At 36.0% G+C, this 12,809-nt stretch overlaps 1 protein-coding gene across 3 annotated transcripts; it reads right to left on the bottom strand.

Annotated features, from left to right (window-relative positions):
- Positions 1–835: 835 nt before the first annotated feature.
- Positions 836–3,621, bottom strand: LOC129733837 (uncharacterized). Of its 3 annotated transcripts, XR_008729730.1 has the most exons (4): positions 3,245–3,621; positions 1,339–1,431; positions 1,211–1,282; positions 836–1,053 (listed from the first exon to the last, which is right to left on the bottom strand). XR_008729730.1 is itself a non-coding variant. In XM_055695365.1 (3 exons), the coding sequence occupies exons 1-3, from the start codon at positions 3,548–3,550 to the stop codon at positions 1,024–1,026; spliced, it is 429 nt and encodes a 142-aa protein (XP_055551340.1). In that variant the 5' UTR covers positions 3,551–3,621; the 3' UTR covers positions 836–1,023. The 3 variants fall into 3 exon arrangements, 2 of the variants coding, with proteins under 2 accessions (XP_055551340.1, XP_055551341.1); XM_055695365.1 differs by lacking the exon at positions 1,211–1,282; XM_055695366.1 differs by lacking the exon at positions 836–1,053 and having other exon boundaries at positions 1,081–1,282.
- Positions 3,622–12,809: the final 9,188 nt, after the last annotated feature.

The following is a 12,809-nucleotide window of genomic DNA, read 5'->3' as shown; positions in this document are numbered from 1 at the left end:
TCTTAAGGCTTTCATGTGGCTCTCACTTGCGGTACCTGTTCAACGTAATCTGCTATCAGCTTTTGGCTTGAATTTTTATGCACCCAGTCGTCAATTAAGAAATCGTAAAATATTTTCGGAAAATTCTCACAGAACAAACTACTCAAAAAATGGCCCAATAAATCGCATGATGCGTCACTATAACCAGCACTGCGAAAATATCGACATCACCATGGGCAGAAATCAAATAAAAAAACGACTAACTACTGGAAATAATGTATAGAATATAAGAAAACATTGTATTATTATAACTGTAGTCTACATTTGCTTGACGAAATAAATAAATTAAATTAAAAAAAATTAAGAAGTAAGGGAATCTCATCGAGTACTTTAAAAGCTGAATGAGCTGAAAGCTGAAAAGATGAATGTCTGTTCCCTGTGTAGGAACGACAATATCACGAAACTAAGTAGCAGTTACTCAGTTTACCTAATTCACGCTGTAAGAAATCAGTAAGTAGTACTCAGCTTTTGACATATACTAGGGCTATTCAAAAGAGAGTAACAACATGACTACCACATACATAAGACATACGTAACACTCAGGAAGAAATCTTCCAAAAAAGTTGGTACAAAATGAACTACTGGAATGGTACCACCACATACATAAGACATACGTAACACTGGCGATTTTTTTTGGTGCACGTTGCCCCACAGTACCCCGTACTTTCCCCTGTCAAACTGCTCGACAAAAATGAACGTAATGAATATTCTTCTTCTCGTTTCTACGCGAGCCTCAAACAAAAAACGATAAGAACCTGTCAAAAAGTTGTTTACACTTTTTTTTATTCATGTTGTCCAATCCTGTCTAATCCATCTTACCGAATTGATTACAAAAGTTTTCTCGTCATTCTTTTCGAGGATTTAAAATTTTTAATAAGTTCTTCTGTACTTAACGGTTTAAAATAAAAATGAAGATCTTGACTCCAGTGGAAGTGGAGGCGGCAAGCAGGACAAGCATTATCGAATCAACCGACCAGTCATCATTCAAAGCCCATCGGCTGTCGGAATCCAAAACTAGAACGATAAGAGGAATGTGTTGATTTGATTGTTTGTTAAACTATTGACTGAAAAGGAGGGAACATTTTTTCGACATTACCTAATGATATTTGTTTTCGGTATTTAAAATGTATGTCTTATTCTACTCTTGCAGATCGGTTACCGGTGTACTTACAGTTTATCGACAGTATGTGACAAATTATAAACCATGCACAGGAGCGTTGAAATTCAACAAATGTTTTTAGAACTGCGGAATTCATCTGGCTATATTATTCATAGTTACTAAACAAACAAGTTACTTACAGGAACATTTGAGCGTTTCATATTTTTGATAAGATAAGTTTTATTGATAAGGATACTTTTGAATGATTTTCCAAACTGGTTTGTTTTTTTTTTCTGCGAATAAACAGAATGCGTTTTCTTTTTCATATAAATTTTTCGTTTTTACTCAAGATATATGATAAGTTATTAGATTAGATAAGTATTAGGTGTTTCCATGAATGGTTATAATTACAATTGCATGTTAACCCTGGAAAGATAATCCTATTTTTAAATGGAAAATTGATGCATGACTTTAAAATCATTGGAAATGCCAGTTTTTGTCTATAAATTTCCAATGAGTGTTAATTACGATATTGACACAGAGTTTAGTTGTTAAAGAAATGAGAACAGATTCGCATTATTTAAAAAAAAATAGAGCAACATATCAACACTATCACATATATTTAAAATTTTATTATATTAATAAAGTGTGATTGTTTCAGTGAATATACGCAAATTTTATACCTGCTTCAAGCAACAAAACAAAACCCGAACTTAAATAATCCTATGGAGTTCATTCATACAAGACCGGGGAGGACGCTTTTGAAAAACTTTCAAAAGCTTATTCTGAATCCTTTGAAGCATAATTTTCCTAATTGCAGGTAGGACTGCATATGACAAGTGTGGTCTAAATATTTGTTTGTAAATTAACAGTCACTTTTGACACAATATCTAGAATTCCTGCTAATAAGAGAATATGAACATTTTATAAACTCATTACACTTTGATTGGATGTTCTCTGGATGTGTTGAGGTAAGATCTCAGACGTCCACGTAAAAACAATATTGGTCAAAAATTTCATGGAAATTTTAAAATAGAAATACGTTATAAATCACTCGTACACTAGCGCCGCATGGTGATCTTATCCAAGTGTTTAACTTGATCAGATCAATTAAAGGCCACACCGGTCATTTTAACAACATGATAATTGACAACATGGAACTCTTGGCTAATGCATAAATAATATTAATTGTGTTTTTGATGGCAAACACGCATTACTTTCACCGCTTTTCAGTTTTGCGGAACAATGTTCAGTTCAAGAAAAATGTCAAACAAGTTCAAATTGATTTTCATTCTATCCAATCCTGTAGCATTGTTGTTGTACGAAAAAAATCCGACATCGAAAACGGAGTCTCTTCCGCAGTTATTAAAATGCCTGTAGATCATTTACTGTGTGCTGTTATTGAAGATCAGCTCTGCTTCATGAATACGAATATATTTAACAAATACAGTCGAATAGCTTTATATCAACATTGCAAGGGACTGTCGTTGAAGCGAAATGTCGCAATAATACGAATAATATTTGTATATGTAGAACAAAAGGTACCGTTGGGAATATTGTTACAGATTCAGCAATGTACTGTACTATTGTCGCAATAAAGAATGACAAGAATGAGTTTTGGTATGCCGCTATAGAGAAAGGTCATAATAGCAAAATGTCGCAATAAAACGAATACACTAAGGTCGCTTTTTACGCGGGGGATACGTGCCGCGTAAAAAAAAACGCGTAAATTCCGGAATCCGCGTAAAAAAACCGCGTAAATTTCGGAATCCACGTAAAAAAAAACCGCGTAAATTCCAGAATCCGCGTAAAAACAACCTGCGTTAATTCTGCATTCCGAGTGAAGGGAAACCGAAATCCGCGCAAAAAAAAATACCGCGTAAATTCCGGAATCCGCGTAAAAAAACGCGTAAATTCCGGAATCCGCGTAAAAAAAACCCGCGTAAATTCCGGAATCCGCGTAAAAAAAACCCGCGAAAAAACAACCGCGTAAGAAGTGACTATAGTGTAATTTTAGTGTGAAACTGAGTGGCCTTCAAGAATGCCGCTATAGTGAAATTTGTCGTTATAAAAAATGTCGATTTAGAGGGTTTTAACTGTACTTACTTGTTTATACTTAGTGCCCACTCCTCTAGCCATGATTGTAATAGCCTCATTAGTTAAATTAGCAGTATCATTTTCTTTATTAACTTTGAATACACCGTCGTTCGGGAGACCATAGAAGAAGTCGCTTTTCACATGAAAACCTATTGTCGGTTTCAAAGCCATTCCATCAATGAGTAATACAATCAACTTGTCCCGTTCTTGGAGTTCAGACGCAATGATAGACATACGTCGTATGATTTCAAGATTGAATCCCGGTTCAAGTGTAACGGATTGCTGCCATCTGGTGATAGATTTAGGATGCGGCATGCATAAAACATCTGCTGCTCTCAAATTTTTGTATGCTGATCCCGAATTTATACGCTGACAAGTTGCAGTGTATTTCATGCTCGGATATCTTCGTGCATTTTTATTGATACAAAAATTTTGTTGTTTTTGCCGATAGCAAATTCTTTGAAATCTGCGTCTTCGTTGCTGCTCCTCTGACAAACTACACTGAAGGTTTTCACGTTTCACTATCTCTAACTCGTATAATGAACGACAACTGCTGCAATCCATTTTCAATTGTACGTTTGGGATAGGTACTGAAACAAAAATAATACCTTTATTTTTTTATTTCTATTATGTGTTTTCGAATATCGATCAGAACCATCTGAACCATGGTAGAATGCACTTGCAATTTTGAATTCTGGTGAAAAACAAAGATGTCGACCGTTTCAATTTTATCAAAACAAAATTCTTGGAAATCAACAGATTTTATATTACACTCAGGACTTCAGTAATATAACTCAATGTGCCAGTGCCTAATATCCTGACCCAGCTATAGAGCTGAATGACTTTCTGGTTAAAAGCTCTAATAAAAATCAAAATCAAAAAATCCTGACCCAGCGGAACATACAATCAGCGTTGCCACTAAGTTTCAAATAAAATCTGGCAAAACGAAAACAAAAAGTCTGGCAAAAATTTGGCGCTCATTTTCGGATAAAATTCGTGCATCTCGAAGTTTTTCGAAAAGTTGATTTTTAGTCGCTTACTGGAATTCTTAAACCAGAATAACATCTTCCTCCCAGAACAGTTCGGATATAGGCAGAGTCACTCCACCGTTCACCAACTCACTAGAGTTACTCAGATCCTAAGGCGGAACAAGTCCGTTAGTAAAACATCTGCCAAGGCGTTGTTGGACATCGAAAAGGCGCTCGATAATGTCTGGCATGATGGCCTGGTGTATAAGCTGCAGTGATTAAATTTCCCAATCTTCCTCGGAAGATCAAGAATTATCTGTCGAACAGATCATTCCAGGTCTTCTTCAACAAAATCCCCTCAGATACGTTTAACGTAGACGCTGGGGTTCCACAGGGTAGCCTTCTTGGTCCCATCTTGTTCAACATATTTACCTGAGATGCTCCTCCCCTTTCCGGGATGGCATCCTGTCTATGTTTGCAGACGACACTGCCATTATCTACAAAGGTCGAGTGATTAGAGCTTTGCCGTGAAGACTACAGGAGGGTCTGGATGTTCTGTCCGACTATTTCAACAGCTGGAAGATCTGCATCGATGCAGCTGAGACCCAGGCTATTATATTCCCGCATTAAAAATCAACTTGACTTGTTCCACCTGCCAATGTGAGAATCCATCTCGATAACACTCCCATCGCATGGCTGAGTGAGGTTGTCTATCTTAGTCTCTCCCTGGACCGAAAGCTTCTATTTCGTTCAATTGTAGAGAAAACCTTTATCAAGTGCAACATACTGACCAAATCCCTCTATCCTCTCATTATTAGGAAATCCACCCTTTCCATAACCAACAAGCTTACCAAGCAAATAATTTTACCGGTCATAGAGTACGCTTTGCCTGTCTGCGAGGGCTACGCTATAACCCACCATCCTCAACTTCAGATTGTTCAGAATAAAATATTACGTATGATCCTAAACTCTTCTCCGAGGATCCATCGCCTGGCTGGTTTTCAGGTGCTGGAGGAACGAAGAACAACATCCTTGACTAGGTTCAGAGTCCTGCGCCAGATCACCTCACCAGATCATTTGTGAGCTGGTACCTTAGTTTTAAGTTAGTTATTCGTAGTTAAATAGGTTATCAAAAAAATTTTTTTTTTCAATCAAAAACAGGTCCCATATAGGATGAACCCCTAAACGAACACGGTTGAATCATTTGATTTTTCAGCATCGATTTAAACTTCTTCAGCCAGTCTCTATTCATCGTGGAAAAATTACTGTTGATGAATGATCAACACTTATTTGCTAGAAATTTCATTTAGATCAAAAGAGGTTCTTTTGAGTACCGTAAAGTATCGGTAAAAGGAGTACCATCAATCATCGGTAAAGTTTTCTCAATTCAGCATACATTCAATTTTCGTTTTTGTTTTTCGGTGCGCGGTTCTGTTTTAGTTTCTTGCACACAGAGACAAAAACAAACTTGTCTCTATCGTGAAAAATAACAAATCATTTAGAAATGCTCTAATCATAATTAAAGAAGTAATAAAAAATCCTGTCACTCGCCAAAACCTTGAAAACAACTATGTAAAAAGCGTGTATGAGTTCTTGTTTTTAAGTTATTGAAATACAGGCAATTTTATTTATATTTGAATTCATTTATTTGATTATTTTATTTTATTTTATTAAAACACATAAAGTTATATACTGGGCTGGAGCCAACCTAGCATGAGTTTGATCAGTTTAATGTCTAACAATTTCCAATCTTAGAATTTCCGCTTGAATCGTTCTGGTCTCCAATTTTAGATAGTCTCGTTGAGTTTGCTTTTCGCTAAGGTAGAAAAATATCCAATTCGCTAAATTAAATGATTGTTTTGGTAGTGCAGCTATGAAGAAAGATTTTTCTTAAGTGACAGCGCTTCTATAAAAGATTCATTCTTTTAATATATATAATTATTTATAACGCTTTAACGTCTCCGCATTTAGAAATGCACTGTTAAATAAAATTCCAGAAAATACTAGAGTAACAATTCCGTCTGCTATTTGTTTTAACGGAATGAAGAAATACCGTAGTCAACCTCATGCGGTCGTGTCTTGGATACCACCCTCCTACTTTTGTGCATTCAGCCTTTCGTATATGATACATACCTCTCAACCTTTCGAGTTTCAGCTTAACCACCCAAAGCTTTTTGAAGTTAGAAGGTATGATCGCCCGTGCAGTTATTCACTAATACCAATGAAATCGTTTTGTCAAGCCATTCAATTTTCTATGGAAACTATTTTTGGCTTCCATTACAATACATACACCACGACCCTTCAATCATACCTTTTAACTTCAAAATACTTTGCTAACCACTGTCAAAACGAGTGGAATAAAACATTTTACCAAATGTTGATTTACATTTCACTCATCTCGCTCGGTCTCTCTCGATTGATTCATTTTGTAGCAGTACGACAGCCCAAAAATTTTAGAATATATATTATCGTTTTCAACCTGATTTTTTCTTATTGCGAAATTGATTTTTTTATTCATGCTACTCCAATTACATTCACTAAATCACGAAAAAATATGTATTTTTTCAATTTGAGAACAAAAAAAAACATCTTGTAACATTTCCGAATGAATCTTTGCCTCTTGCAGGTAAAAACTCTTCTATAAGTTTGTATTTCTGGAAAATAAATGCTCTTTTGATATTGTGCAGGTCAAAATTGTTCAGCAAACATCAAATATTAAGTTGAATAGAAATAACCTCACAATCATCCGAAAATGTTTCTTTCTTGTTGAATAATTTATAATTTTTCATACCTGTTCTCCAAAATTTAAATGTACTGAAATCATCTCCTTGAGATAAATTGTTGATGACTATCAGCAGCAATATTACGCTTCTCATGGTTGCACACGAGTAGAAATCGAGTTCTGCTGCACTGATATACAATCAGTCCACCAGTACTCTGGCAAGGCAATCTTGAAATGGATCCTTGGGCGAACATTAGATATGTCACCGTCCACCTCCAAGGCTAAAAATGTTTGCATCTATGCATAGAATACTTTATAAAAATTATTAATAAACAGATGCAGATAATTTTTTTTCGGTCAGTGGGAAATTGTATTCTGGAACACAAACATTTTGCCAACCATAATTCTTTTGGATTGAGGAAAGATCAACAAGCTATGTTTGAATCATAAACGAACCTCTAACGACTCAAAACAGTTACACATTGACGATCGAGAACAATTGAAGATTCTGCAATAACAACATTCCCACCAAACAGTTACAAGTTTGGGGACTATTTTCCATGTATATTAATTTGGAAATATGCTTCTTAGTCAACAACTTTTACAAAAATAGAACTTCACATATAGAAACAAACCTAAGGGCATCTTCAGCGGTGGTCCAAATCGTTGTTTTGTTCTATTTCTATTGGAACAAACTCAAATTCACTGCTGCACCGGTGGTGTAAATTTTGTTTTATACCAGATCTAAATTGAAAAAATTTGAAACTGGTATACGTTTTGGTCTATTTTTGTCACTTTTTGGAACAAGAAATAGATCGTTTTAAAACCCTTTGTACGCTACCAATAGGTGGGTAAAATGTCATATTTTGATTGAATACCTCATTTTTAGCTATTTCCATATAAACGTTTTGCGAGTGTTGGAAAATAAACAAACAAAGATTTTTCATGACAATTCACAATATGTTTTTGTGGTTTTTCTGAAGAAGAAAAAGAACATGTTTGTCGTTTTTGGCTTCGAGGAAACCGACCAGCAAAAGGGGGAATTCTGGAAGACCATAACCGCAGGTTTATGTAATCAGCCACCAGGATGACAAATATGTTGGCCATTCGTTAATCGCCTTAATTGTAGTGGGACTAGAGGAGACCTCAAGAGGCCAGAATAATGTTCCTCGGAGACACTGAACTGAAAACGTTCACAATGCGGACTTGTTTCAATATCCTCAAAACCAAATCCAAGTTTAAGAACTGAAAGATTGATGAGACGAAAACGGAAGATGAACATCTTCGCGATCAAATAATTTTCGCTATCCTCCGAAGCCCTACTTGTAGCAGAAATTTTTCAATCATACTAATCCATCCTGAGAAATGTCACTGACGCTTGGGTCAAACCGTCAAATATATAAAGTTTTGAGGATATAAAGTGTCTTGCCAAAGTAATCGTTTAATGTGCGTAAAAATTATCCAATTTCCGTTTGTTAAATATTGAGTGCTCTTCATTATAACAAGTCTCATAAACTGATAACATGGGGTATTGAATTGTTGACAGTGTGACAGATGTCAGCGGTTCTAAAACAACGAGATATACAACACCGGTGCGGAGAACGAAAAGTTGGTCTAGGGTTTCGCTGGTGTAAATCTAGTATAAAATTGTTTCAAAAATAGATCACCGCTGAAGATGCCCTAAGAAACCTAGCATCCTCTAAGCCGGACGAAATCGATCACCAGGATATTCAATCGGGATGGTCTAATCTTGGAGGAGATGAGTTAACGGCGAAGCCACAGTTTTTTTTACCTGCAAACATGAAGCTAGGCAAATTGCATACTTGAGACACCGGACACCACAGGCATCGACGCATACATCGGACATCGGCAGCTGGCAACAGACGACGGCCATCGAGTAACCGACGTAGCACTAACCGTAGCCTGGATGTGAATAACATTGTATAACCTAATCGGAAATCTTTTTCATAGTGGAAGAATAAGCAGTAAAAATTAAAACCAACCTAGAATGACCAATTATGTAGTAAATTCTGGATTGTGATTTTATTTATGCGGGCAGTTTATAAAGATATATGTTTATATAAAAGTTGTGAATTCAAAACAATCTACACAATCTGCTACAACTTTGTACTCACCGGTAATATTTTTCTGGCCTAGCGCCTGAAGAACGTGTAATATTTAATCACAACTAGTGAATATTCGAATTCAAAACTATTTTAAAGAATAACACTTTCAAAACAAAATTAGACACTTTTAAAAACAAAATTCGGCACTTTTAAAAACTTCAAATGCAATTTTTCACGAAACAAAACCCGTATACTCTGGACAAAACATCACAAACACTATGCGCGTTCATGAACTCAAAAACAAAATGGCAAACTCATTCAGTTGTTGGATGTTTTTCCGTAGGATCGTTAGATTTATCGTTTGGATGACAGTTGCGCAGGTACACTGCCTTCAAAAACTACTCAAATTGGAGTTTTTTTAAAGGCTGGTACCATTCGAGTATTTCATTTTGTACCAACTTTTCTGGAAGATTTCTTCCTGAGTGTTACGTATGTCTTATGTATGTGGTACCACGCTCTGAATGAAATCACTGTTTGAGTTGTTTTTAAGGCAGTGTACCTGCGCAGCCCTGCATTTGTCTCGTTCCTACTCGAAAAATGCTGCATTGATTTTGTAAATAACTTTTTGACAGTTCCTTATGGGATTTTCTTTGGGGCTCGATAAAGCCGAGAAAAAGAAAATTTATTTTGCTCATTATTTGTCGAGCAGTTGGACAGGACGAGGTACGGAGTACTATGGGGCAACGTGTACCAGAAAAAAACCCCAGTGTTACGTATGTCTTATGTATGTGGTCATATTTTATTAAATTTAGAGTAAAAATGGCCGAGCGTGTAGAGTAAATTGGGGCATTGAACCAGTTCAATGGTATGGCTGTTCAGCAGCAAAAGTAGCATGATCCCCGACAACCTTACTAATTTTTCAAAGGGAAGGACCGTGATTCATCGTAAGTGGGTGTACAAATTGAAGTTGGACAGCAACAAAAACCTCAAGTGGTAGAAGACATTCCTCGTCATAAGTCGTCTTTCATAGCAAATTAGACTGACACAATACAATATTTTTCAACCACCCTTTACCTTGAACGTTAGCTAACCTGTGGGGGGCAAAGATGTTCGACAAATAGTTCACTCACATAGTAATAGCGGCTATCACAGTAGGCGGTTGGTATCTACACACTTAATGGCTCTCGTGGTCTCGGTAAACTTCGAGCTCGGCGAAATTTTTAATAAATGTCAGCAATATATTTCGACGATCGTTTAGCAAATATATCGATCTACCGTAAACCAGTATGTATTGACCAGGGGTCTGACGTTTAATGAGTATCCCGTATCCAAAATCTTAATGCAATATGCAATGTCATTTGTTCAGGAAACAACTTGAAAACCATGATTTTTCTCGACCACAGAGCAGCCTTAAAATTAAGATATATCACCGTGTAAATGGTGTTACCAAAATTATCACAATAATGATTGTCATTACTGGCAAATTTTGTCGTGTCTTGCGGTGTCAGTGGTACCGCAACGTCAGTGGTACCACAATGTCAGTGGTACCGCTATAAAATTTGGTAACGCGACTTTTATATCGGATTTGACGTTTATAGCATAGCCCACGGTGTCAAAATTTCGATTATTATCGAATTTTCATGTACCTCTGATTTTTTTTCGCAAAAATGTTGCCAACTGGATAAGAATCAAGGATCGGGAAGTAAAAAATATTTCATCGGCGATATTTTGCAAAATTTGGATTTTAAATTTTTTTGCGCAAATCTGCAAAAAAAATTCCCTCTAACTTCACTAATGTCAGTCATATTAACATGATCAGCAACCAGTGCATTTGAGGGTAGTGCAGTGTCATTTAATTTAAAAAAATTAACAATTAAGTCAGTCATATTACCACAGACAAACAGACGTACCACTCCATACAAAATTCTAAAAGAATGTGGTTCCGATTATTTTGTGCGACACGTACTGGACATATTCCGCAAATGATGAACTTTCAGCCTTTCTGTTGTTTCTGAATATGTCCAGTACGTGTCGCACAAAATAATCGGAACCACATTTTTTTAGAATTTTGTATAGAGTGGTACGTCTGTTTGTCTGTGGTAATATGACTGACTTAATTGTTAATTTTTTGAAATTAAATGAAAAAATTAACAATTAAGTCAGTCATATTACCACAGACAAACAGACGTACCACTCCATACAAAATTCTAAAAAAATGTGGTTCCGATTATTTTGTGCGACACGTACTGGACATATTCCGCAAATGATGAACTTTCAGCCTTTCTGTTGTTTCTGAATATGTCCAGTACGTGTCGCACAAAATAATCGGAACCACATTTTTTTAGAATTTTGTATAGAGTGGTACGTCTGTTTGTCTGTGGTAATATGACTGACTTAATTGTTAATTTTTTGAAATTAAATGACACAGCACTACCCTCAAATGCACTGGTTTCTGACTATGTTAACATGACTGACATTAATGAAGTTAGAGGGAATTTTTTTTGTAGATTTGCGCTAAAAAAATTAAAATCCAAATTTTTCAAAAAATTCTCCGATGAAATATTTTTTAACTTCCCGATCCTTGATTCTTATCCAGTTGGCAACATTTTTGCGAAAAAAAATCAGAGGTACATGAAAATTCGATAATAATCGAAATTTTGACACCGTGTAGCCCTGGTATTGACATTTTGTTTGCCGAAGTTCTTGAATATTCTGCCGAAAACTTGAAGAACATTTCGCTGAATTTATCAGCTGTTGAGTTCTCGGCAATAAAATCTAAGTGTGTATTCTTAAGGTGATGGATTCTTAATGTGGTTTTACCACATACATAAGACATACGTAACACTGGCGTTTTTTTCTGGTACACGTTGCCCCATAGTACTCCGTACCTCGCCCTGTCAAACTGCTCGATAAATAATGAACAAAATGAATTTTCTTTTTCTCGGCCTTATCGAGCCCCAAAGAAAATCCCATAAGGAACTGTCGAAAAGTTATTTACAAAATCAGTGCAGCATTTTTCGAGTGGGAACGAGACAAATGCAGGGCTGCGCAGGAACACTGCCTTCAAAAACAACTTAAACAGAGGTTTTTTTTTACAGAGGTTGGTACTCTCGAGTAGTTCATTTTGTACCAACTTTTTTGGAAGATTTCTTCCTGAGTGTTACGTATGTCTTATGTATGTGGTTTTACCTCAACGTCTGTGCATGACGTACTCACACGTGACTGTTTTTTGTGCGCGAAAATTTGACCATCAAACCTTTTATCAATTTTTAATACCCATCATGACAGGCAATGTTTTACAGTTATCATCGTACAAATCTGGCATGAGTCGATTATTGCAAAAAAAGACATGAAAATCCGTTTAATTTTGGCCCAGCTATCTAAGTTCAAACTCTTACATAAGACGGTTAATGAGATGCGAGAGAAATTTTGATTTGCATCCGCAAAGTTAAACGTCAACCATCGTCTTACAAAATCAATCCGGCAAACCCAAATTTTTCACTTTAACAGTTGCAACTGCTGCCTAATTGCAATTATGTTTTTACCCTTGAAGATAAAATAATGATTGAAACAATCTAGATTGAATAATAAGAATCAGCAGTTTGTCACCAAAGATTTGTATTGTTATAACTGATTTGTATATTCAGCACTAACTGACTTGTACTTTAGTAATTATATTTAGCACCTATATTGTTGGTCTTATCAAAATCAATTTGCATTTTTGACGTGTGAAAAAAACGCTAAAAGTTTACCGAACGCTCGTCACGCAAGCTAATTACCGACCTGCTTATTGAAGGCTCAGCAGTTAGAAACACAAC

Source organism: Wyeomyia smithii, chromosome 1 (genome assembly GCF_029784165.1).
Source record: "Wyeomyia smithii strain HCP4-BCI-WySm-NY-G18 chromosome 1, ASM2978416v1, whole genome shotgun sequence".
Lineage (NCBI taxonomy): Eukaryota > Metazoa > Arthropoda > Insecta > Diptera > Culicidae > Wyeomyia > Wyeomyia smithii.
This window is presented reverse-complemented; position numbering and strand designations above follow the sequence as displayed.

Bases quoted from the DNA above. Each gene is read 5' to 3' on its own strand.
- LOC129733837 (XM_055695365.1), bottom strand. From the start codon at position 3,550: ATGCCGCATCCTAAATCTATCACCAGATGGCAGCAATCCGTTACACTT. The intron at 1,432-3,244 runs GTAAGTACAGTT...GTTTATTCGCAG, and splicing joins TGGGCACTAAGTATAAACAA to AAAAAAAAAACAAACCAGTT. The intron at 1,054-1,338 runs GTAAGTAACTTG...TTATCGTTCTAG, and splicing joins TGAAACGCTCAAATGTTCCT to TTTTGGATTCCGACAGCCGA.